The sequence below is a fragment of the Vombatus ursinus genome, unplaced genomic scaffold (assembly GCF_900497805.2).
Source record: "Vombatus ursinus unplaced genomic scaffold, bare-nosed wombat genome assembly UNPS02014789.1, whole genome shotgun sequence".
In the NCBI taxonomy this organism is placed as follows: domain Eukaryota; kingdom Metazoa; phylum Chordata; class Mammalia; order Diprotodontia; family Vombatidae; genus Vombatus; species Vombatus ursinus.
In genome coordinates this window covers 19009833-19037291 of record NW_020954567.1, presented here as the reverse complement: position 1 = coordinate 19037291, position 27459 = coordinate 19009833, and the positions used below count along the sequence as shown (strand labels likewise).

The 27459-nt window shown below is 39.6% G+C and overlaps 1 protein-coding gene across 2 annotated transcripts; it reads left to right on the top strand.

The window, feature by feature from the left end:
* Positions 1-4885: 4885 nt before the first annotated feature.
* On the top strand, positions 4886-25724 carry NPHS2 (NPHS2, podocin). Of its 2 annotated transcripts, XM_027868658.1 has the most exons (8): positions 4886-5201; positions 8731-8834; positions 12904-12976; positions 16494-16576; positions 17599-17802; positions 21611-21666; positions 25123-25201; positions 25446-25724. In XM_027868658.1, exons 1-8 carry the CDS (start codon positions 4901-4903, stop codon positions 25722-25724), a joined length of 1179 nt encoding a protein of 392 aa, XP_027724459.1. In that variant the 5' UTR covers positions 4886-4900. The 2 variants fall into 2 exon arrangements, with proteins under 2 accessions (XP_027724459.1, XP_027724460.1); XM_027868659.1 differs by lacking the exon at positions 17599-17802 and having other exon boundaries at positions 4901-5201.
* Positions 25725-27459: the final 1735 nt, after the last annotated feature.

Genomic DNA, 27459 nt, shown 5'->3' with positions numbered 1-27459 from the left:
CATTGGAACAAATTGTTCTCATCCACCTATCCTGTCAGGGAAGTCTTCACATGCTTGGGGTAGACATCCCCCTAACTCAGCAACATGGTTTGAGGGCTGTCATTTACCCTTAACCTGGTTTAGCCCGTCTGCCAAGATGGTTTTACTGGGGTGTGGCCTCTGCACGTGCTAGAGCTTCCTGGATCCACAGGTGAAAGCTGAATGACAGCCCTGAAAACATCGAGGCAAGCCCTCCTACCAGAGGTGCTAGTCTTCCTTGAGCACACCATACAACCAGACACTAGCAACTGGGGAAATAAAGAAAATCTTCACGTGTAAGGTCATGTTTGAGCAGAATTTTAAAGGAAATGAGAGTCTAGGAGACAGGGGAGAGAAGGAAGGGCATTCCTGGCATGGGGATAGCTAATGCAAAGGCATGGAGATGGGAAATGGAATCCATGTATGAGGAACAGCAAGCCCAATCTAGCCAAACTACAGACTAGGGCAAGGAAAATACTGCCTAATGCAGTTGGAAAAGGTAGGTTGGGACCAGATTGAGAAGAGGTTAATAAGGAAGATTAATACTTGGTCTTAAAGACAATAGGGAAACACTGGAATTTATTGATTAGGAAAGTGAAGTCAGAGGAAAATCACTTTAGCAGCTGTGAGAAGGATAGATTAGAATGGCAAGTGACTTGAAGTAGGGAGACCAGTTGAGAAATTACTGACATAATCTAGGTGAAGGGTAGTGAGAGCCTAGTGTTTGTATAAATAGGGAGGAAATAGTTGCAAGTAATGTTATGGAGGGAAATATGACAAGACTTGGGAATTGCTTAGATATGTTGGCTAAGGAGAATGAAATAAAGATAACAATATAGTTGTGAACCTCAGTGCCTGGAAGGATGGGTATACTAGACAAAGCTAGGGGAGTTTGGGAGGGGTAGGTTTGAGGAAAAAGATAATGCTATTTTGAATGTGTTGAATTTGACATACCATCCAGTTAGAAATGTCCAATAGATCATTAGAAGTGCAGGGCTGAAGCTCAGGAGAGAGATTAGGGCTGGATATATAGAAGTGAAGTCATTAACATCAAGATGATAATTAAAACCATGGGAACTGTTGAATTTATGAGAAGGTATAGTAGTAAGTGTTCTCCTTATTTATACTCAGGTAGGGTGCATGATATGGATGACAAGTCAGCAAAGGAGATTGAGAACTCAACCAAGTAGGAGAAGCAAGAGAAAGCAGTTTTACAAAAACCCCAGGCGGAAAGAATGGTCAATAACAGCAAATTATGCAGAGAAGTCAGGAATGATGAGAATTGAGAAAAGATAGATTTAGCCATTAAATTATTGCTAACTTTGAAGCGAGGAAGTGAACCTTGTAGGACAAATGTTGTAAAGCTGAAGCTGGATAGGAGAAAAAACAGTAGACTGCAGTCACAAAAGCCCTAGAAGGAGCCTATAGTATTTTTTTTTCTATTTCACACTGTTTTATTGAAAAACTAGGTAATAAATACTACACATTGTTTTCAAAACTACCCTGCTTTTTTGTGCTTCTAAGTTTTGTTTTTAGCTGGGTACTTTTTTCCTCCCTCCCTCCCTTGCCCTAGAGAAGGCTACCATTAGACATAAATATGTGTATATAAAAATATATGTAAAACCATAATATAGATACTTCTATTTATCAGTTCTTTCTCTGAGGTGGATAGCATCTTTATTCATTGGTCCTCTGTAGTTAGCTTGAGTATATATAATACTCAAAATGACTTAGTTGTTTTTAGAACAATATTGTTGTTACTGTGTACAACATTCTCTTGGTCCTGCTCATTTCACTCTTCATTATTTCATGCAAGTTTTTCCATGTTTTTTTAATCAACCAGCTCATTATTTCTTATAGCACAGTAGTATTCCATCACAATCATATATCATAACTTGTTTAGCCACTCCCCAATTAATGGACATTTCCTCAATTTCCATTTCTTTGCCATGACAAAAGAGCTGCTATAAATATTTTAGAGTGTATAAGCTCTTTTCCTTTTTCCCTAATCACCTTGGGAAACAGAACTAATAGCAGTATTGCTGGGTCAAAAGGTATACAGTTTTATAACTCTTTGGGCATAATTTTATAGTATTAATAGTGTCAAATGCTACAAGAGCATTAGGAATGAGAAAAGAACATTAGATTTAAGTCATTGAGAGTTCACTGGTGACCTTTGAGACAATCATTTCAGTAGAGTGATGAAGTCAGAAGACAGATCATAAACAGCTGAAGAGTCAATGAATAGTGAATTCATGATTATGGACAACCCTTTCAAGGAGTATAGCAGGGAAGGAGATAAATATAAAAGTTTAAGGGGATGCAGTGTTGGTCATGAAGATTTTTGAAGAATAAGAGGGACCTGAGTGTGCCAGCCACACCGTGCACTCTCCTCCTATAAGGAGCAGGCTACCAGGGTCATACTACTTACCAGTCTTCGGAGCCTACCCGGATAAACACACAGAGACGAGCCGATCAGGAGGTGCCAACACTGGAGCTTTATTCAGAGGCCATCACAGCAAGGCCAAGCAGGAAGGCCAGAGCAAGAGAGCAGGAGCAAGAGAGAGAGCTCCAATCTCTACTGTTCCTTAAGTACCTACTTAGCCCCTCCTCCTCAGCCCGCCTACTAGTCATTGATTGTAGGATCGGATACCCGGAAGGGGATGTCTGGGTTTAGCGCACCAAGGGAGAGGAAGTGACGCAGGAGGCTAGGACCGGATACAGGAAGGAGACATCTGGGATTAGTGCATAGACAAAGGGAGAGTACGTGACCCAGGAAGTCAGGCCCAGATACCGGGAGGAGGCGTCTGGGGTCAGTGCTACACAAAGGGAAAGTACGTGACCCAGGAAGTCAGGAAGGAGACGTCTGGGGTTAACATTGCCCCTAGGGAAGAGGACTAGACAAAGGAGCTCGTTCTCTGCCGTCCCACTCCCATGTGGCACAGCCCCCTGCCTCAGGAGCACGTGCTCCAGCTACTTCCTTGTATCCTGTTCCTTCTCCAGCTTATCACAGCTCCACGTGGCACTGCCCACTGCCTCGGGAGCATGAGCTCCGGTTACTTCCTAATATCTTGTTCCTACTCCATCTTGCCACAACCTCCACTTGGCAGTAGCCAACATCAGACAGTCCCTCACACTTGAGCATGTATAAACATTGTTAGGAAGAAAGCAGTAGACTCTGAGGGACAAAAGACGAGAGAGAGGATGTGACCTGTGGGGCAAGCTTCCTAGGATCAGAGTCACAAATGGAGGAATTAGCCTTGGCATGGAAAGCCACCACCTCCTCTGAGACTTCTGAAAAGGAGAGAATGGGTAAAGAGAGAAGTTTTGAAGTGTGGAGGAGGGGGGATGAAGAAGATGATGCTAACTTCAACATCAGTGAAATGAACCTTGCAGGGAGCAAAAGGGACATGGGTCTGGGGGAGCTTTATGGACAATGGGAATCAACACTGAATGAAAGGACTATCGAAGAGTGGGAAGGATCCGGCTCAGATTAGATCATTTGAATTTGTAGTGGAATTAGGCTGACTGTGTGACTTTGGCAAAATAGAACAAATATTGGATTTGGAGTTAGTGGACCTTAAATTCAAATCTTAGTTTTGCTCTTAGAACCTGTATAGGTGAAAGAGAGACAGAAAGAAAGAGAGATTTTGGGCAAGCTGCAGAATGTTTCTGGCCTTCAGATTCCTCATTTGTAAAACGGAGGGAGTTGGACTCTTCAGTGCCTCCTCCCCTTCTTGCCTTCGGTGTTGCTAAGGGCTGGTCCAGTTCCAGCCAGTCCAAGAACTTATTGAGATTAAATGCCAAGAATTAATTATGTGTCCTGTACACACAGGAAAAAAAGGATATACAAAGATAAGAGAGTTTTCTTAATTTTGGATCATGTCAGAAGTGAACATTAGCATTTAAATTGGCCTATCCATTCTCCAATTTACTTAACTCGTAAGGATGGCAAAATATCAAGAAATAAAAATAAGTACAAAGCGAGGAGTTCAAAAATATGTGAATGCAATATTTTCCACAAGAGAATGACTCACAGTTCTAATTAGACAAGAATCTAAGAGCAAACAAAAGTTTCTTTACACTCCCCTCACATGTTTACCTAGCAGTGAAATTAGGTAAATCATCAAGAAACCGAAAGGGCCAACTCAGCACTGAGTCTTACTAACTTCAAACATAAACTCAAATACTAAACTCAAGCATAAACATTGATTAAGTCTTTTACATTTTCTTTCTTCCCAAGCCCTGCAGTGGGAAGGCTAAGGCTCTGAGTAGTCAGCTATACCTTCTGTGGACCCCAACTCATTAGTATGAGTGACTGGTTGAGGGAATAGCCTCAGAGGGGGTGCTACATAGGTTTTTAAAAATTCACAAAACATTTCTATGCATCTTTTTTTTTGATCCTCTCAACAGCCTTGTGATGTAGTTACTATACTCATTATAGATGAGGAAAGTGAGGCTCAGATATGTGCCTGTGATTACCCAGCTTGTAAATGTAGGAGACAGGATTCAAACCCAGGATTTTCCTGATTCTGAGACCAGAATTCTTTCCCCTGTGTCATGCTACCTCTCTTTTAGGTTTTGGACAATCTGAAATATAAAGCTGACCTCATAAAAATTATGGTATTTTAGATTATAGGCTCTGTGACCTGAGAGTACAACAGTTCAAGAAAAATTTATTAAATCCCAGATGTCCCATTTCACTGTCCAGCAGATCTAATAACTAAGGCTGTATTTGTTGAAGCTTCCTCCTTTTTACTATAACATTCATCACCCGGTCACATGACATGGCTATGCAAGGGAGGATATATTTGTACACCCTGGAGCCCTCTTGGACCTACCTCTCCATTGCTTAGTTCTGATTGCAGAACCCAATCTAAGGATGGAGAAGAGGTCTCGAAGCTCTTCCAGGGAGTCTCATAAGCGAAATAGAAATTCTCCACCTAAGAACGAAAGAGGAAAGTCAGAGAAAGGTGATAGAGTCAGTAGCAGCCAAAATGCTGGACAGGAGAAGCAGGATTCTAAGAGGAGGAAAGGAAAGGAGGACAAGGAAGGTGGAACTACCCTAGAAGCAGATAACAGAATCCAGACTTCCACCATAGTGGATGTAGATGATGTCATGGGCTCCTTGGAAGACGAAACTGAAGTGATGGCACTGTTGGAAAGTGAACAACAGGATGAAGGTACTGTATGAAAATGGTGAGAAGTGGAGGAAGGAAAGGGAGAGTTGTATTCCTCCATTTCTCTATAAAGGGATAACAGGTAGTCCTTAGCATTGATAAAGCAGCCACTATGTGCAGATCATTCTTCTAGGCTACCAGAGAGATTCAAAAAATGATCTAGAGACAATTTTCTAGCTCCCTTAAGACTCTTACCATCTAAATGAAAGAAGAGTAAAACTACATAAGTGTAAATTTAAGGGATTTTAAAAAAAACAACCACAGCTAGGAATCAGAGGGAGGGGGCAAGGAACATGGGAAATAGGCATAGGAAAGGTTGAAGCATAGTCTAAGTGACAGGGAAGGCTTTAACATAATACAAAATCATTATGTCCAACTCTTTAAGGCAGAGGTTCTAATTAGCAAAAGATTTATATAATAATAATATATTATATATATAATAAGCAAAAGAGAAGGGAAGTAATGAATTACCAACAACAGGGCTTTTTGTGGTATTAGCATTTTTCAGAAAGTACGCTGCCCTAAGGAGCCAGGAGAGACCTGACTTCAAATATAGCTTTCAAATATAGCTTCAAAGATAGCTTTGATACTTACTTTGTGACTCTAGATAGGCAAGTCAGCTTCACTTGCCTCATCTGTAAATGGATGTAAAAATAGCAGTTACCTGAAAGGTTGTTGTAATGATCAAAAGAGATAATGTAAATTGTTTTAACATGTAACTGGAGAAAAATAAAATACATTAAAAGAAAAAAAGAGATAAAGTGTTTTGCAAACTTCAAAGACTACAAATGTCAGTTATTATTTTTAAAGGGCCATTAGAATTACTTCTTGACAAAACTTTCTAACTCAGAAGGTATTTTTTAAAAATAGACTACATAATAAAAAATAAAAATAGACTACATAATAAAAAACACAATAAGGGAAGCATAGTTATTTAGTAGTGTGAGAGGCAGACTGTAATAGTTGCTGAAGAGTTAGTCTGGAATGAGGAAGACCTGGGTTCAAATCCTTGCCTCTGACATACACGTGCTACATGACCCTGGTCAAGTTCTTAAATCTTTCTGTGTCTCCAAGTAACTTTCTAAAACTATCAGTTCCTAAGCAGTTCCTGGTCAGCATTGGTAGAGGGAGAGAGCTTCCTCAGACTATCATAATAAAACCCCAGGAACAACTCAGAATCTGAGTTGCTTGGGGTGTGTGGCCAGTATGTATTAGAAGCAATACTTGAATACAGCAATACAGAACTGCTTGATTTTGAGACTAGGTCTTTATCCATTATGCTACCTCTCTGGGATCTTGGAGCCTCTAAAAAATAAAAATGAATCCTGATTTCACAAAGGTTGGGGAGCTCAAATTATCTTTAAGGAAATTTTTGAGCTCTGACATTCAGCAATTCCATTTTTATCTCTTCAAAACTTAAAATGACCCATGTTTTCATTAAATAGGGAACTCATGGATTTGAGAGAGAGAGAGAGAGAGAGAGAGTGAGAGAGATTTATCTGATGATAAATCTTCTGACAAAGGGACTCTCTTCATTTCTATAGCTGGTCCTTAGACAATAGGCCATCCCTGAGCCTATACATAAAGCATCTTGTTAAGACTTGTCAGAACCTGTCTTTTGCTGACATAGTTTCATAGCTTCCAAGATCCTGAGAACTCCATGCCAGAATGAGACCTCAAAATAGATATGAGAAATCTGATTCTAGACCAATAGTTCTTAAAGTGTGGTCCTAAGACCTTTGCAGGGGATCTAGAGGTCATTGTTGTTTTCATAATAATACTGACGTTTTCATTTCTGATAAAGTAAATATAGATAGATATAACCCACATAAACAAAAATTCTTTGGGGTCCTCAATCATTTTTAAATGTGTAAAGGGGTCCCGAGACCAAAAAGCTTAAGAAGTGATATTTCTGGACTTTAGTATGTTGAGATAAAACTGGCTCAGAGTTTGGAAAATAACTTTCATGTTCAAATGCTTTTTCCAAAAAATCATGTGTTCTCCAACTTTAGTTTGGTTTCCTCTTGTTTATTTGTTGTTTCTTGTGTTGGGTTTCAGTGAAGTGATCACTTTGGGGTAAGTATAAGGTGTCCCAAAAGTCTTAGAACAGTTTTAAGTTTTAAGGCCACTAAAACATTAGAGGAACCCTAAGTTTCCCTGTAGTAAATGTAGGGAAAGGGGAAGCAAAACTAATGAAACTTCTCAGGGTGAATATGTCCCTTGTTATGATAGTCAAAAAATCCAGCCTAAGAAAAAATGGTGAACTTGATAAAATTTGTCTTCAGCTTGGGATCCAACCATTTGTCTGTTTTCAATGTAACTTTTCCATTTAATCTCACACTAGTCTCTTTAATGTCCTCCATGTTCTAACCAAACTGGAAAATTCTCCATCCTCCATCTTTTGTCCTGCCTTCTCTCAGCTTCTTGGCCTTTCACTCATGCTGCCCCTTGTACCTAGATGTACCACCATGAGCTTTCTCCATCTGTCTTTCTGTCAAAAGGCACCTCCTGCTCTGTGCTTTCCCCTCCCCAACTATGAAAAACCAGTCCCTTCTCACATTTCTCATTGTGTGTTTACATGGAGCTGTCCTTTGTCCTTATGTCCCTCTCTTCTGCAGCATAAGACCATAGAGCCGGAGCTAGGAGAGACCTTCGAGGTTATCTAATCCAACTCTCTTATTTGATAGATGAGGAAGTCCGAGGAAGTCCAAGGAAGTCAAGGGACTCACTGAGAGTCACAAAGATAGTAATAGAAGCAGGATTTGAACCCAAGTCCTCTGACTATGCATACAGCCTCTCTGAAAAGCATAATGTTCATATACATTTTAAAAGCAAAATGACAACCTAGGAAGCTAAATTCAACTTCATTGGAGTTGAATTTATATCTAAATGGCATTATTTGTGTAATATATAAGTATGTATTTATATAATTTGAATTTATATAGCACTTTGCTGTTTTATAGAGTGCTTTCTATGCAATACCCCTGTGTGCATATTATCCCCATTTTATAGATGAGGAAACTGAAGCTCAGAGAAGTCAAGCAATTGGTCCAGAGGTTATGGGTCTTAGTATGGGTAAAGCTGGAATATGAACCCATCTCTTACTGTAATGCCAGTATTCTTTCCATTATATCATGGTATGTTTCTGTGGGAGGTACCTTCAAGATCATCTAGTCAAATCACCTTATTTTATAAAAGGCTTGGGAACACTCTGAGAAACCCTAAATTTCTGAACTTGAACTTCAAGCTCTGTTCTTTATACCACACTGCTTTCCACTAGTGGAATGCACCCTAGAGATCATCAACTCCTGTAATTATTTGGATAAATGTCTCTCCATGCCTCCCCTTTCAGACTATACCCTAAGAGACAGATCCATGTTAACTCAAGTTCTGTCTCTCCAGCACTTTATATTCCTAGCTAGTTTATTTTGTCCCCTGCCTAGTGCCGTTTTCACTGTGAGGTCAGCCCACTAACTGTTAGCCAGCTAGTATTGCAAATCTTTATATGTATTTTCTTTTTCTTTTTCAAAAGGTATAAAATCATCTCATCTAGGAATCTGTGAGTGGCTTCTCATCATCTTATCCCTGCTGTTCATCATGGCAACTTTCCCCCTCTCTATTTGGTTCTGCATAAAGGTGAGACTGCATAAGGACCTGACAAAGTCATTTCTTGATATCTCTCTCTGGGTCACTGACCTTGAGAGTTAGTCACCAACTTCAGTCAATCAACAAGCATTTATTATGTGTGCCAGGCATTCTGCTAGGGACTGGGGATTCAAAGGCAAAAATGAAATAGTCCTTCCCCTCAAGGAGCTTATACTCTGGCAGGGGACAGCCTAAATCTATATGTCTATTAAAAACTTTAAAAATAATAAAAAATAATTTGTATTATCTTGTAAATCAGTAAGACATTAGATTATAACTAGCAGTCTCTCAAGTTATCTTTCACATGAAAATGCTGAGTAACTAAATGAGGGATGAGCAGGCACATTGATCGTCTGACATAAGTGGTAACTGACCCAGTCCAAGAAGAAAATGCTGTATATAGAGGCTTAAACTGTGGAGGCTTCTGCTTTATTTGCCTATATGAATTTGACTTCTGTGTTTTTGCTTCCCACCATGTAACACAGGATTGGCATTTTCATGAGAAAAAACTGAAGGATTTCTTTCTTAGTTCACCGAATCACTCTGTTTTGTGTGTAGTCCCATGTATACTTAACCAAAGATGTCATAACTTATGCAAATATATTGTTACTTGTCAAAGGGAGTAGTCAGGTAGCATCCTTTTTGTTCAGGTCCAGACCCATTATTTGTAGCAAAGTCCTGGTGTGGAAGCCCCTTCTACTGAGGTAAATCAGCGAGTCTTCTGTAATCTTTTAGGATCTTCAAGATTTTCCAGGAGACATTAAGAGGTTAGAACACTGGCCCATTGTCATCTAGTACGCATCAGAGGACTTGAAGCGATATCTCTCTGACTTTAAGGCTGACTCTTCATTCATTCTGCCGAGGTGCCTTCCTGACACACTTAGGTCTTTGAAATAATTTTCAGGTGTATTGCACACGGGGTCTATTACTGCCATTGTGTCCATCCATCCACATGTATGACATTCATGCAGATTGCCTGAAAGCGTAATTCCAAGAACATTTCAAAACCACATGACACAGCTGGTGGGAGTGGTGGCTGAATTCAACTACTTTAGGGTTGTAATAATAAGAGATTTAATATAGCACTAATAATAAAAATGTTGTGATAATAAGATTTTATAAAGTGACTTTATCATAATAAACCCTGCATGATAGGTATTATAGGATCATTCTCCCCTTCCCCCCATTCTACAGAAGAGGAAACTGAGGCCCAAAGAAATTAAGGGATTGGCCCAGAATTACATGGCTGGTAGTGGTAAAGCTGGAATTTGAACAAAAAGCTTTTACTCCAAGACCAAAACTCTTTAAGTAACATCAGAGTGCCTCTCAGTGCAAAGTACCTTAGAGATCATCTAATCCAGTCATTTCATTTTTTAGATGTAGGAAACCCTACATTTGTCAGTTGTTTAGTCATTTTTCAGTAGTGTCTGACTCTTCATGATCCCTTTGGGGTTTTCTTGGCAAAAAAGATTGGGGTGGTTTGACATTTTCTTCTCCAGCTCATTTGACAGATGAGGAAACTGAGGCAGACAAGGTTAAGTGACTTACCCAGGTCACGTAGATAGTAAATGTCTGAGGCTAGATTTGAACTCAGGGAGGGCTCTTCCTTACTCCAGACCCAGTACTTTATCCACTGTGTCACCTAGTGGCTCCTACATTCATCAGAGGTGTCCTTAAACCTTTAAGAGCTTCTAGATTCTAACACTGGCCCATTCAAGTTCAAGAAGGATGGGGAGCAGAGTGGAGTCAATCACATAGAACAGAAGGAGAACCAGCTTGTGAAGTGGATAGACAGGGACCAGGAATTGGAGTCACACAAGTGGTTTTCTACTTCCAGCACAGGCAAGTGAGAGAACAAAGTTGGAGAGCAAAAAGAACTGAATGGATGGAATGAAACAGGGACTAAATAGATGGCTGGGTCATCTTCCAAGAAGCAGACCCATGTAGTCAACAAATAGTGGTGGAAGATTTACTCTGTTCCTGTGTGTGTGCATGGCACTGTTCTAGGGGCCTAGGAAGTGTACAAAGGTGAACAAGACACAGCCGGACCACCTCAGGGAAAGGACTCTCCTTTTGTTGTCATCTCATCTCCACTATCTTGCACTTGGTTAGTAAATGTTTGTTTAATTGAATTGAATTGTCCAAGAAAAGCTTTATATCTGAGTGGCTTTTGACGATCATAAGATCAAAGAATTCAGAGCTGGAAAAGATTTGGTTTATCCCACTAATTCAACTCCCTCATTTTAGAAGACGTGGCTCAGGCCTGAAGGAGTGAAAAAGGTTTGCCCAAGGCCATGAAGATAATAAGTAGGAAAGGCAAGATTTGAACCCAAACTCTATGTCTTCTGTCTAGTGCTCTTCCCGGTGTGCCTTGTTGAAATCTACCAATTTATGGATCCTGAACTACATTTTCCCAACTTATAATTAGTAAAGGTAGATTTGCATTGCTCTCAACTGTAACTATGGATTTGAGAGAAGATTAGACATTGAGAGCAGTTGTACTTCATCAAATAGAAACAATTGAGCTTAGTACCCAGTTAACAATCAATAAATGAGCAAGTATTTGTTAAGCTCCTACTATGTGTCAAGCACTCTGCTAGGGTCTGGGGATACAATGAAATAACCTCTACTCCCAAGGAATTTATTAGTTGAACGAAGGAAAGATCCCTTCTTCCTGTGGCTCCAGCATAAGGGTGCTCTTCCCTGGCCAAATCCCACCATGGCTCCTTCCACCATTCATCTCTTCTAAGGTCTTCTCCCATTCCCACAGCCACTTTACTCCAAGCACAGACTGTGGTGTTTGCTTTAGGCATCAAAATTGCTAGGCACAGCTCTGATCAGGGTCATTTCCCCGGTGAAGATGTAAATTAAGCTCATTTATTGTAGGATACTATGAGTGATAGAACAAGATTTACAATGCACGGTGCCAAAGGGCAGGGTCTGATAGAGGGTGACAAAGGAGATCTAGCTAGTTACCCCCTCTCCCACAAGGGTGCTGATATCAGTTACTGCATCTGCCTAGATAAATGTGTGGATTCCTAGGACAATTCTGTATAGTTTATTCCCTCATATTTTGTGTTCCTTCCATTCAAATGAAAACTCAACTGATTAGAAAAAATGTCAGAACTTCCAGGTTTTGAGCACTCTGCTCACAGCTCTCCACAAGAAGTATGAACTGAAATTCATATAATTAAATTTCCTTTTGAGATAACCTAGAAAGTTAATTGCTCTTTAGAAAAAAATATCACATATTGTATTTAAGTAGGGGGCGGCATATTGTGGTACAGTAGAAACAATACCAGCTCTGGAATCGAAGGTCCTGAGTTAAAATTCCACCTCTGATATTTACTGCCTGTGTAACTTTGGACAAATCATTTCATATCCCTGGGCCTCAGTTTTCTCATCTGTAAAATGGGATCTTGAACTAGCTGGCCTTTGAGGTCTCCTCCAGCTTTAGGTCTAGATCCTTTGATCTTGTTTGTCCTCTGTCCATTTAATAGGTCAGGAGAAACATATAAATCAGCAGAAGTGATGGTCAATCCATTGCAGACCAAAATATTAAAAATCTTATTTATGATTTGCAAAGGTTTTGAATAACTAAGACTTCTTATTTGGAATTTTATCCATGAACAGAATCATATTAAGGCTAAATCAGTTTTCCATCGGTTTCTGAAGACTCTGAAGGTTCTTTGTTATGATATGAACTCTGATACTGGTGCCAGAGACCCAGGTTCCATTCCTATAAGTCATTTAACTTGTCTGAGCCTCAGTTTCATCCTCTGTATAATGGGGCTAATAATAAGCCCACTTGCAGGGTTGTTGTAAGAAAAGAATTCTGCAAACCTCAAAACACTGTATAAATGTGGAAAAGATTTTTCCTCTACGGAAGATTGTTTCTATGACTGTTTTAACCATCAGTATGGATGGAATGATCTCTTTCTTTGATTTAAAACAAGAAATTTTATGTCACCAAGGGTCACATGCAAATTACAAAACCTTTTCAAAAAGGTTTCATTTCGCTTTCCAAGGTGGTCTGAACATCTTAATTTTTCACCTGCAGGTAGTGCGGGAGTATGAGAGAGTCATTATATTCCGTCTGGGACATCTTCTTCCAGGAAGAGCCAGAGGCCCTGGTAAGGAATACTCTTTTTGTTCCAGTCTGTAAAATGGGGATAATAACAGCAACTCTCTCCCAGAGTTGCTTCAAGGATCAATGAGATGTTATACATAAAGCCTTTGTCTCTATTCCCCACCTGCTTTTGTGTTGTTTGTCTCTGTATTTTTTTTTTTAGGCAATTGGGGTTAAGTGACTTGCCCAGGGTCACACAGCTAGTAAGTGTCAAGTGTTTGGTCTGAGGACAGATTTGAATTCAGGTCCTCCTTACTTCAGGGTCGGTGCTGTATCCACTGAGCCACCTAGCTGCCCCTGTCTCTGTATTTTCTGTGCTATTCACCCCTATACCCTCTGTGTATTATTAAAAGTGTGATTACAGCCCCACTTCCTGCTGCCATCATTGTCTTTGCCAGTGAGTATCCAAAGAACCAGGGATGCCTGTCCCATTTCATAATTCCATAAATTAATTAACAGTTCATCTGGGGTTAGGGTTTTATGCTGAGAAAAAATGGACAGGAACAGTGGGATATGGTAGAAAGAGAGCTGTTTTTGGAGATAAGAAATCTTAGATAAATCACCCTTTCTGGGCTTCAGTTTCCTCATCTGTAAATTGATGGGATTTGATTAGATGATCTTTAAGATTCTTTCCAGTTCTAAATCTGTATGATCTTGAGAATGGCATTTAGGCCAGGAACATAGTAATAACATTTCAAGATCAAGAAGTGTCTGACCTGAACTACAGCACAATTAAGGTACAACCTATTTGGATTCTAGCATAAGGATTATCTGCTTTTATTTTTTCCCTTGATAATTAATTTATTTATTTTTAGTTTTCAACATTCACTTCCATGAGATTTTGAGTTTTAAATTTTCTCCTTCTCCCATTCCTTTTCCCCCACCCTCCAAGATGGCATACAATCTGATATAGGCTCTTCTTATACATTTATATTAAGCATATTTTCTCTTTAGTCATGATGTAAAGAACAATTAGAATTAATGGGAGGAACCACGAGAATCAAGCAATACAACAAAACAACAAAGGAAAAGGAGAGGAAATAGTTTGCTTCCATGTGCATTCAGACTCCATAGTTCTTTCTCTGGGTGTGGATAGCAATTTCCACCATGAGTCTTTTGGAGTTGTCTTAGATTCTTGCGTTGCTGTGAAGAGCCAAGTCTATCAAAGTCAGTCATCCCATAATGTGGCTGTTACTGTGTACAATGTTCTCCTGGTTCTGCTCATTTCACTCTGCATCAGTTCATGTAAGTCTTTCCAGGTGTTTTTGAAGTCTGCCTGCTCATCATTTCTTATGGAACAATAGTATTCCATTACATTCATATACCATAACTTATTCAGTCATTCCTCAGTTGATGGGTATCCCCTCAATTTCCAATTCTTTGCCACCGCAAAAAGAGCTGCTATATTTTTATACACGTGGGTCCTTTTCCCATTTTTATGATCTCGTTGGGATACAGACCTAGAAGTGGTATTGCTGGGTCAAAGGATATGCACAATTTTATAGCCCTTTGGGCATAGTTTCCAATTGTTCTCCAAAATGGTTGGATCATTTCACAACTCCATCAACAATGCATTAGTGTTCCAATTTTCCCACATCCTCTCCAACATTTATCACAGTCCTGTTTTGTCATGTTAGACAATCTGATAGGTGTGATGCAGTACCTGAGTCATTTTGATTTGCATTTTTCTAATCAATAGTGATTTAGAACTTTTTAGTTTCTTCCTCTAAAAACTGCCTGTTCATATCCTTTGACCATTTATCAATTGGGGAGTGACTTGTATTCTTATAAATTTGACTCAGTTCTCTAGATATTTTAGAAATGAGGCCTTTATCAGAGACACTGGTTGTAAAAATTCTTTCCCAGTTTTCTGCTTCCCTCCTAACCTTGGATGCATTGGCTTTGTTTGTGCAAAAACTTTTCAATTTAATATAATCAAAATTATCCATTTTGCATTTCATAATGTTCTCTATCTCTTGTTTGGTCATAAATTCTTCCCTTCTCCAGAGATCTGAAAGGTCTTCTAATTTGCTTATAGTATCAGTCTTTATATCTAAATCCTGTACCCATTTTGACTTTATCTTAGCATAGAGTGGAAGTTGTTGGTCTATGCCCGATTTCTGTCATACATTTTTCCAGTTTTCCCAGCAGTTTTTGTTAAATAGTGATTTCTTATCCCAGAAGCTGGAGTCTTTGGATTTATCAAATAGTAGATTAGTATAGTCATTGTTGTGTCTTGCATACCTAACCTATTCCACTGATCCACCAACTCTATTTCTTAGCCAGTACCAAGTAGTTTTGATTATTGCTGTTTTGTAATACAATTTAAGATCTGGTACAGCTAGGCCACCTTCCCTTGCATTTCTTTTCATTAGTTCCCTTGATATTCTAGACTTTTTGTTCTTCCAGATGAACTTTGTTATTGTTTTTTCTAGCTCCATAAAATAATTTTTGGTAGTTTGGTATGGCGCTAAATAATTGAATTAATTTAGGTAGAATTGTCATTTTTATGGGCAACTGATATTTTTCCAATTATTTAAATCTGACTTTGTGTGAAAAGTGTTTTGTAATTGTGTTCATATAGTAGCTGGTTGAATTAACTACTTTTAAAGAGCTTTCCTGGTGTGACTCAAGGAGGGTTAGTGAACAGAGCTCTGGGTAGTCTGGGATACCTTTAAAGCCCTGGCAAACACCTGGTAAGTCTCAATTAAGAAGCACTAATTGAGCAGTCTATAAGTACCTATAAAGTACTTATACACTGTCCCAGGTGTTGGGTTTGCAAAGAATGGCAAAAATAGTCCATGACTTCAAGGAGCATCTATCAAAAGGGGGAAACACTGGGTAAATAGCTAGTCGTACATGACATATATGCAGAGTAGAGAGAGCATGCATATGTTGTATCACGTGCTCTGCATCATGGTTGTTGCTATGGGGACTAATAACCACATAGATGAGAGAGAGAGAACTCCATTAAAGTACCATCCTTTGACCCCAGATAGCACCAAATCCCTTCCACATTTCAAGAAATTCCAGAGGAGACAGTTGCTGTGCACAAAGTTTGTCGTCTATGAGTTCAGACACAGGCATCCAAGAGTCCGTATAGAACAACAGCTGGACAAACAGTCCTGCATTTAGCCAACTTTCATCTTGTATGGAAAAGTGAGGGACGAAAGAGGGCTTCCAGGGTGAACCCTTATGATAGGTGTTCCCCATCACCATCCCCTGTCCCTCCAGCAGAGAGTCTAGAATGATTCACTTTTGTCTTTGTATTTCCAGCAGCTAGCATGGTACCTAACACATAAGATCATGGATTCGGAGCTGGACAGCACCCTAAAAGCCAACCACCTCATCTTACAGTTTAAGAAATTGAGGTGGGGGAGGGGGTAACATACCTGTCTAAGGTCACACAGATAATGCTGGTGGTGGGATTTATACCAAGATCTCTACTACTGCATAGCATGTAGTAGGCGTTTAATAAATGCATGTTGACTGATTGAATAAAGGATTGATTCTTGTCTTAGGTCTTTTCTTCTTTCTGCCCTGCCTGGATACCTACCACAAGGTGGATCTTCGCCTCCAAACCCTAGAGATTCCTTTCCATGAGGTAAGGAAAGTGGCCAATTTTGCATTCTCTGCCTTTTTTTTCATCATCATTTGATATTTAAATCTGGCTGGAAACTTTGAGAAAAAGCAGTTCAAAAACTGCTCCAATTTGCATTCTTTTTGGTTGTTCATCCAACATAAGGGTGGTGTAGTGGACGGGATGCTGGATTAGGAGTCAGATAATCCGGTTGCAGGTCCTACCTCTGGCCCTTACTACTTCCGTGACTATGATTGATGACAACAACTCGTGTTTATAGAGTACTTTAAGGATGGCAAAGTGCTTTCCACACAATTTACTTCATCTCTCTGGGACTCAGATTCCTCATCTGAAAAATTAGGCAATTAGAATGAACTTTTAAGGTCTTGGCAGAGACCCTTGGCCAGAGGGGGTTTGTGGAGATGGAATCAGTAAGATTTGGAAACTGATTCATTCGATGTGAGAGTGAGGGTGAGGGAGAAGGAAGAGTTAAAGTCACCAGGCATTTATTAAGTCCTACTCTGTTGCCCAAGCACCACTAAGCTAAGTATGGAAAGACTTTGGCCACAACAACCTAAGAAACAAAGAAAAATATAAGAGGGTCTGAAGTTCCATGTGACTATTGTTCTCTCCCCGGTGATAATGGTGGCATGGTATAAAATGGTGCTAAGTATATTTATTAATTATCCCGTAGTTTTTAGACCATCCAATTGACATGTGCCAGCCACTGTGCTAATGGATGACGGTACAAATAAAACAAAAACAGCCTGATTGGGGGTGGATGGGTGGAGGCCCAGATAGGCTGTCGGCATGTCCTTCTCAATTAAAATATGATTTCATTTACTCAAACTAAACCAAACCCTAATATGCTCACTTTTTAGAAGCATGTTCTGCATGTAGAATTATTCATAAACATATACCCTCCATTTTGTTCCCCAGCTCTGCCTCACTCTACTCGAGAAAATTTCTTTTCCCTCTCAAAACTCTTTGATCTTCCCTTGGGGATCAATAAACAAAGTTGGTCATTGAAACTGATTTCTGCTTAGGTGGTGACAAAAGATATGCTCATAATGGAGATAGATGCCATCTGCTACTACAGGTTGGAAAATGCTTCTCTACTCCTAAGCAACATTGCCCAAGTGTCCAGAGTTGTCCAGTTGCTGGTACAAATCACCATGAAGCGCCTCCTGGCCCATCGCTCCTTCACTGAGATACTCCTAGAGAGGAAAAGCATTGCCCAAGACATCAAGGTATTTATGTAAGCTGCTAGGGAAGAAAACTGATTTGTTTAGTTTTCCCTTTTGATGAAATCACTGAGAAGCAGTGTAGAGTAGGGGATAGAGAGCTGGCCTTGGAATCAGGAAGACCTGGATTCAGTCGTTGCTTCTGTCACATACTATGTGACCACGGGTAGATGACTCAACCTTTCAGTCCTCCACAAGCTACTGACTAAGGCTAACATTCAGACTAGTTGCATCAGTGAAGAGAATTTCTATACTGAGAGTTCCCCCACATCAGTAAAATTGCAGGTCCAGACCAAAAAAATTAAAAGGGCTGAAACATAAAATAGTAATGTGTAAAATACAATAGTGTTTCATCTGTTATTAGCATTTGGGGCTATCTGTATTAATAATCTGTGTTATCTGATAAACTTTCTCACCAAATTGAATTTGAGTCATTGAATCCATCACAGTCCTTACCTCTGAACTAACTGAGGCCTGAGGTCCTTGTAGCTGACTGCTCTTTACACAGATGTGGATAACTGTAAACAACCCCGTAAGCTAGCCCAGTTGTAGCCAAGACTGTAGATCAGCTCCTCACCCCTGCCTGAAAGCAGTCAGACATCTGCTATGTAAACTAGTACCAGGAATTTTCTGGTGCTGATGATCTGAGTGACCCTCTTCCCAGGCTGGTTGTGTATGTTTATAATGCCAGGAAGCTAGTACAGGACTTGGAACAGGTGGGACAAGGCAAGGTTTAAAAATTGTGCCCACTGCATTGAAAAATTGTCTCCCGTGTGTTAGTGTCCACTGGAGGTTTTGAACCTTTGCTATAACTTACTTAATTAATTGCAAAATTATTACCTAATTGTTATGGAAAGTAGAATTTTTGGAACTAAGAATATGGGCATTTTACAAAGTATAATGTAAAAAATAATGATCCTTGTTGTTCCTTTTGTGCATCTTGTGCTCTAGGGAGTTGCCTATCATCGTCTAAACTACACTTGTTGCCCTGAAAAGCTCTGGTCCTATGGTGTAGCAATAGCTACACTGTGTGAGTGGGTTTTCCTTTGGGTCAGCACCATAGCCACTGATCTAAAGGAACTTGATCTTGTCTTTTGTGTTCCTGAGAGAACAGGAATCTTTGGCAAGATCCCCACTGGTCCCTTGTCTATCTGTGAGTGGAAAGAGGAAGTTGAGGGCCTTGGTGCATGATGGAGAGGCTGCTGGGAGCAGCAGCCGTGGAGGAGAGTTAGCTACAGACTAATCTGAAAAGGTTTGATTAAGAGGGGGAGAAGGATGGTCACAGAACATAGAGGCTTCCTGGACCCCATTGTTCCTGCCCTTAGGCCTGCTTATCATGGACTGACCATCTGAAAGCTAACATATTTATGTGTTCAAAAGGGAAATCAACAAACGTTTACTTAGAACAATTACATGGAAGCAATTATTAACTGAAGACTTTTTTTCTTTTAAGAGCTACTCTTTTTTTGGTCAAGACATTTCGATCTGAAGAGACATTTAGTGAGGGGTGGGCTGGTAAATGTTTAAGTAGGTCTCCTAAAAAATGTACATTGGATACACTTTTAAGCTCAATCCCATTTTTTTTCATGAGTAACTAGAGAATTATAGAGAAAGGCTATCCATCCTCTGGAAGATTCTACCATGATGGAAAGTATAGTCTTGGTGAAAAACTAAATCTGTTGCCCAAGCACCACTAAGCTAAGTATGGAAAGACTTTGGCCACAACAACCTAAGAAACAAAGAAAAATATAAGAGGGTCTGAAGCTCCATGTGACTATTGTTCTCTCCCCGGTGATAATGGTGGCATGGTATAAAATGGTGCTAAGTATATTTATTAATTATCCCGTAGTTTTTAGACCATCCAATTGACATTGACTGAACTGTAAGTATGCTAAATGTCAGGTCTTGGTTTAATGAACTATGACTTGACCTGCCACTGGAAAAGCAAATCATATCAATATTGATATTCTCAAGATAAACAAAATCAGAAGACCAAAGGAAGTTACAACTAAAAAGAGGATGGCTTGCAGGTTTCTCTTTGAAGAGGCAAACAAATACAGTTGTTGGGGTGGATTTCCTTGCATTCTCTGGTTCAGTACCCTGAAGCACTCTGTCCCTGCAGTGCTGATGATTTGCCATAGCTCCTATTGTGTGTGTTTCCCTTTGGAAATTGTAATTTCATTTGTAAAACATTTATAGAGGAGGATGGAAGAAATTTATGAGCAGTAGTGCCTCGTAAAATAGGGAAAAAAAAGTAGAAACAAAGAGTTTACAGAAACTTAGTATTTAAATGAGATAAATATTTGCAAAAGTGCTTAGCACAATGCCTAGCACTTAGTAGGTGCTATATAAATGCTTATTCACAAACAAAAATGGCAAGACACCAAACAGATAGAAAATGAAACAAATTTGCCTTTCTTTCTACAATGCTTTATTTTCAAAAGTACTAGACCTAGAGTCAGAGGACCTAAAATTAAATCCCTAGTCTGTTATTTATTGTCCATGTTACCTTAGGCAAGTTATTTAATCTTTCTGGGCCTCAGTTTCCTTATTTCTAAAAGGAAGAGATTGAACTAGGTAGCATCCTTTGCAACCCTACATGTCTGAGACTGTGATGATCCTAAGTCATGTAACCCCTCTGTGCCTTAGTTTCTTTATATGTAAAATAAGGGGGTTGGATTAAGAGACCTCTAAGGCCCCTTCCAGCACTGGATCTACAATTTAACTACTCTTAAGACATCAGAATTTTTAAAGCTAGAAGAGAGCTCAGGTATCACCTAGTTTAACCCTATTATTTATAGATAAGAAAACAGATCTGGGAAGGGAACATGAGTTTCCCAAGGGGACATGACTAGTTAGGAAGGGCTAGAACCTAAATGGAAAAAGGAAAGATGAAAATGAATAAGGAGAAAGGGTGTTAGAAGGTGGAGAAAAAAAGAAAAAGAAATGATAGAAGAAATATAGGAATGAAGAGATGCAGGGAATAAAAAAGAAGCTGAGTTTGCAAAGTGTTGATAAGCATTTATCAATTGATTGATTGAATACAGAGAAAGTAGGGAGAGCAAAGGTGGGGAAGAGGACATGAATAGATTAGGAAATGGGACTCTGAGGAATCAATCTAGCTACCACGGTACTGGCACATAGTTAGTGCTGGATATATGCTTCATAAATAAAAGGAATACAAAATCATGAGACATTATGACATTATCAAATTCCAAAGGTGGTACTCACTTGGAGCTAGTAACAGGAATCCTTTCTGAAAATTTAGCCAATAAAATCTGGAATGTAGATGCCAAAAGGGGGTCAGAGAAAAAGGTGATGGCCCAGGTCCACATGCATGAAAATCTTTTCTGTTCTTCATGGCACACAGGACCAGTGTCCAATTCATCAGGCAGAAGAAACTCAGTCATTTTTATATCCATTGCAAGAGCTGTAAGACCAACCAACCAACAACCCTATCCATAGTGCCAATTATAGGAAAAACTAAGTGGGAAAGAGGTAAAGATGATTGATAAAAACTGAAGCCTTCTTTAGTGCTCCTTCAAGGGGAAAAGATGCTGATTTCTCTGGCAACACAATCAAGTAAATGATAGTATTGAATGAACAAGTAAGCATTCTACTCTCCTATCTTTGACTGACTTCCAATTTTCTTTTAAGGGAAAGATACTTTTTTTTCCTGGAATATCCAAAAGGACATCTAGTACATAAGTGGACTAGATGACCTTGGAAGGTCCTTTTCATGTTTGAAATTCTGCTCCTCTGTGGTAGCTCCAGGAAGGAAGTTTTTGTTGACCTTAGACTCTGCTCTCCACAGGTGGCTTTGGATGCAATCACATGTCGCTGGGGAATCAAAGTGGAGAGAACAGAAATGTAGGTAGGAAATGAACCAAAAAGAAAAACAACAAATAAAATCAACATCAATAGTGTTAACACTATTGTCAAATCCAGTGACCTCTTCTCTGTCCTCATTCTCTTTCACCTTTCTGTCATACTTGACACTATTTACCACCTTCCTCCTCCCGTCTTTATTTTTGGTAAGGGGGAGACGTACTAATTTATTGGTATAGGAATCTCTGGGTAAGAAAACTCTCTCCAACAATCCAGATCAGCAGTCATTCTACAACTCATAGCCTTGGAGAGTTAAGGAAGAACATGGCAGGGTTGGAACTTGAATCTAGATCTTCCCAATTGTATCTCAATCCACTCTACCACATTGCCTCTCTTCCTACTCCTTCTTAATAATGTCTTCTACTTTGGCTTCCATGACACTGTTCTCCTCCGAGTAGCCTACCTCTTGAACATGCCTTCCCATTCTCCCTAACGGTTCCTCTTTGTCCTCCCACTTCCCAAGTATGGTTGTTCACCAAGAGTCTGTCCTGGCACCTTATCTCTTCTTTCTCCTTTGGCAACCTCATCCATTCCCATGGATTCAATGATCTCTTTGCAGATGACTCCCAGTGTCATTTCCAGCCCTGACCTCTACTCTGTATTTCTAGTTATCTGTTGCATGTCCTCTGAGCACCTCAAAGAAAAATCACCAACTTCCCTCTAAGATTTCCCTCTCTTCCAAACCTTGTTATTTTTGTTGATGACACCAGTCACCCTGGTTGGAAACACTGGAATCACCTTGAACTCTTTTGTCTTCTTTAGCTCCCACATGTACTCAGCATCTCTCCTATCTTTCTCTTCCCCGCTCACACTGCCATACTCTTCTAGATCATCATCCCCCATCACCCAGACCATTTTAACAGCTTTCTAGCTGGTCCCTCCACTTCTACTCTCTTCTCACCTGCAGTGTGAGTGCCAAAGAGAAGCGGCATGACAGCAGGCAGGGGGCAAGACTCAAGTCAGGATGATCTGGGTTCAGCTCATGAATCTGACGTTTACTGCCTAGGGGACAATAGGATTGTCACTGAATCCCTCTATACTGCAGTTTCTTCATCTGTGAAATAGGGAGAATAGTGCTGCAATGCCTAATTTATAAGTTTGTTGTGACAAACGATCCATGTTTTCATTTTAAATAAAGTATTTCAGTGTACATAAAGTTTGGCAAACTTTAAAGTGATACACACACATCAGTTAAATAAAAAACTAAAATTTTTCACTGTTTAACTGACCTCATTTCTCTGTTTCTCAGAGGATATATATACCTCTCCCTATGATTGAACTCCCCCATTTCCTACTGTTAAGCTACCTTAATGAGGCTCAGTTGCCTCATTCTTCTCTCTATCTGATGACACAGAAGTGATTCAGACTTTTGGAGACTCACACCAATGACAACATGGACCATTTCCTCGCAGTAGAGTGTAAGCTCGGTGGCCATAGCGACTGTTTTTGTTCTTGTCCATCTGTCCCTAGGAGCTGGACGCTGATTTGTGTTTTCATCAATGTGCCTTTTCCCTCCAGGGACCTCACAGCCACTCCAGGACTTAAGAGATAGGTTTCTGAATTGCTATAACCAAATACAAGGTTTCTGAATTGCTATAACCAAATACACACACAAGCACACATATATATGTCTATGTGTACTTAGACACGTATACACAAACATGCCTTACTTGTGGTCAGGCTTCTGGTGATGAGCCTCTCTGTGCTTAAGTAGGTTGGCTTGGGATGACAATCCATTTCTGGGCCTGTCCAGGTTGGTAGAATCTAGTTGGCAGGGAAGGCTATCTGCTGAAAAAAATCTTTGAAAAGTTTAGGCCACTCCACACCACAGGGAAGCATCAGGGTTGTGCTTCAGCAGATGAAGGAATCGTTTTCTAACATTTATTACGGTAATTTGTGTACATGTCTCACCACCGAAGATATTGTGGCTTAGCGAAAAGAGTGATGGGGTTAGACTCAGGAGACTTAGTTTTTTTAAATAAATTTTTATTTATACTTTTTGTTTTCACATCATCTAGACTTCTCCCTATACCTCTTCACCATCCCCTCCCAGAGAGCTGTCCCTTAAAACAAAGAATTTTTTTTAAAAAGCAGAAAAAATAAGGAAAATCAATCAACACACCAAAAAAAATTAGCATTACATGTAATGTTCCATGCCAGAGGAGGGAAATATCTTCTCACGTCTCTTGGGGCCAAGCTTGTTCTTTGTAACTTTGTAACACTTGTTTTCAATTGTTGTAGAGTTTTTGTTCTCTGTATTTGCATTGTTTTAGTCATTGTGTATATAGATGGTCGGGGAGAGGGTCTGCTTATTTCACTTTGCAGGAGTTCATCTCAATCTTTCCATGTTTCTCTGTATTCACTGAAATTTAGGTTTTCTATCTTAGACAGCTACTTATTAACTCTGTAACAATGGGCAATTTTCTTTACCTCTCCTAGCCTCAGTTTCTTTTTCTGTGAAACGGGGATCCCAACATTTGCACTATCTGCTTTATGAGTTTGTTGTGAAGGAAACCATTTACAAGGTATCAAGCCTTGTTATCATCACCATAAATGGTTTAGATTTCAGATTTAGAATTTAGGTTACAACACAAAATTTCTCTTAATTCCTCATTCAGGAAGATTAAATTCAAGATAATTTGTCTGCCTCCCAGAAGTGGTGTAAGGAAAGCACATTGTCAACTATCAAATATTCTGGGTGTGAACTATTATAATCCCCTCATAACAGTGTAACAATAGAACAATAATCATATCAGCAACAATGTACAAAACAATTAAAGCCAATATTATAAGTAAGCAACAACAACAAAATGCTAATCTCAAGGTTATTACACCAGCCCATATTCTATTAAAATAATGTTAAAAAGAAGGGTGAGACATTGACTTTGCAATCCCAGGACTTGGATTCAAATCCTGCCTTTGACACTACGTGTGTGGTCTTGGACAAGTGACTTTGTTTCTCTGGGCCTCAGTTTCTTCATCTGAGAAATGAAGACGTTGGCCTAGATGGCCAGTGAGGTCCCTTCAGGTCCTGGATCTAGGATTCTGTGATTACCTTTGTTTCAGGGAGTTCAGGATTAATAAAAAGCCTTGTAATAAAATACAAAGCATTCAGGCAAAAGTCTCCAGGCATAAAGCTGCCATTTTAAAATGAACTTCAATAAAGCCAAGCCATTGGCAATGAACTAAACTGGGAATAATAATGTGCCGTCCCAGTTTTCCAAAATTGAAAGGAAAAAAAAAGCCAGTGGTAATGAAGACCTGTACTAAGCAGTAGCAGTGAGACCAGAGGGTTGACTATTTTTCTGTCATAGATCCTTCCTAGAGCTACTCTTTGCAGTTCTGCATCAAAAAAAAAAAAAAAGAAAAAAAAGAAAAAAGTTACCCAGAAGTCCCTGCCCTCCTGCTTCAAGGCCACTGTTTCTTGTTCTTTTGCAGTAAAGATGTGCGACTGCCCACAGGCCTCCAGCAGTCACTGGCTGTGGAAGCAGAGGCTCGAAGACAGGCCAAAGTGAGGGTAAGCCAATACTGAGCGCTCATGCCCTTTGCTTCTGCCTCCACACCCACTCCCAGGTTCTTTCAGCCAGGGCATAATATAGACTCGGACACCTAGGACAGTCTCACCACCGGTCTAAGAATTCCCTGCTTGATAGAGTCAGGACGAGAGATGTGAGAGAGGTCACAGTGACTGACTCCCTGGCAAATCTTGAAAATGAGAATGAAGGAATGTCTGCTTACGTGGTGCCTGCTCTGTCCCCTAGATGATTGCTGCTGAAGGGGAGAAGGCTGCCTCGGAATCCCTGAGGATGGCGGCTGAGATACTATCGGGCAGCCCAGCAGCTGTCCAACTTCGCTATCTTCACACCCTTCAATCTTTGTCCACAGAGAAGCCATCCAGTGTCATCTTACCTTTGCCCTTTGATCTCACAAGTCTCTTACCTCCTGCTGGCAACAGAATGCAAGGAAGCCTCCCCTTACCCAATCCTCCCAGGCAGGTAGAAACGCGGGATCCCTCAAAGAAAGATTCTCCCATGTTGTAAGACCCCAAAAGGATATAATTAAGAGGTCCTGTAGCACCGGAGGATGCAAAATTTAGTCATTTGTTATTTAGCGCTCTTGTTGATTGCATCTATTTTGGTCACCATATAGAATGTCAATGGAATGAAAACAAAGGCACCCTCTGGGGTGAGAAAACCTATGTCATCCCTACATCAGTGAGAAGGCATCTTTCTGTTGTGATTCACAGCTTTTCAAAAAAAAAAAATCTTACAGGAGCCACTTACTTAGAGCAAGCTTTGGGAAGGAAATTTTAATCCTTCCTGAGGAAATATTCATCTGAAAATAACTTTAAGCCAATGGATTTTCCCAATTGTGTCACTTAATTAAAAATTTCATGGCTAAACCCTTATACTTTATAACATTAAAAAAGAGACATGCATTTCTTCTGATTGACTACAAAATTTATGCCTTCTTAAAGAACATGGAGACAATTCTTTATTGAGACTAATGTATAATAACATATATATAAGAGAGAGAAAGAGAGACATAGTGATGTCCTGGATAGAGAACTAGAATCACAAAGACCGTAGTTCCAATTTGATCTCTGCCATATACTGACCATGTGACCCTGTATAAGTAACTTAGCCTCTTAGGATGATAGGCAGCTGTCTACACTATCATATCACTAGCTAGCATTTAAATATCACTTTAAGATTTGTAAAGTGATTATAAATGTCATCTCATTTGATCTTTATAACAATTCTGTGAGTTAAGTGCTATTATTATGTCCATTGTACAGATGAGGAAACTGAGGTTCAGAGAGGCTTAGCAGGATATTTAATCTTCACTTAGAAAAAAAAAGCAGAATAATGTGCCACAGTTGATATAGATACCTGGCCCTGGAGTCAGGATAGATCTCGATTCCACTACAACCCCAGATATTTACTAGCTGAATGACCCTGGGCAAGTCACTTGACGTCTGTCTTAATGTTTTCTTCTCTGTAAAATGGAGATAATAATAGCACCTATCTCATAGGGTTGTTGTGAGAGTAAAGTGAAATAATATGTGTAATGTGCTTTGTAAACTTGAAAGCACTAAATTCTCTTACTAATAATCCTAATTATGTCAAAAGATGTAAAAATAATCAATATCATTATGAGGCTTCTCTTCGTACCTTTTTGGTACAGTACTTAGTACTATTTCTTTAAAAGAAAAAAATTATATGATTCACAGTTTAGCAAAAATGTTCAATTTTGTACTGTTGGCCCCTGATTAAATGTATTTCTAAAACTTGTCTCTAGAACAAATAATGTAACTTCGATGTTTCTATTCTCTTCTGTTATAAAATCAGAGATGCTTAGCAAAGGGGAAAAATGGTCCCAAGGCAAAATAAAACCACACTCTGGAAGATAGCAAAGTTTTAAAGCTATTTCAAGAAAAATCAATAATATGATAAAAACCCTACTAGTAAGACTCAAAATAAGTTACAAAGTAAACATTGGCAGCTTAAATACAGCAGGTTGAAAGGCCTGCTGGGTATGGAGGCAATGCAGGGAACAATAATGATTTGATTAAGATGATCTGAAACTTGAAAGCCCCTCCCCCTCTCAATACTTCACATATTGCATCTAATGCAGTTGCCTGGTGTTGAGGTGTGTTTCTGAGTCCCTTGGCCTGAACTCAGGACTACAGTGCAGTTACGTTGTTGTTGAAATTGGTTGTCTTGGGCTGGCTTGGGAACCTAACCAGTCTTATGACATCATTTCTATAGGGAA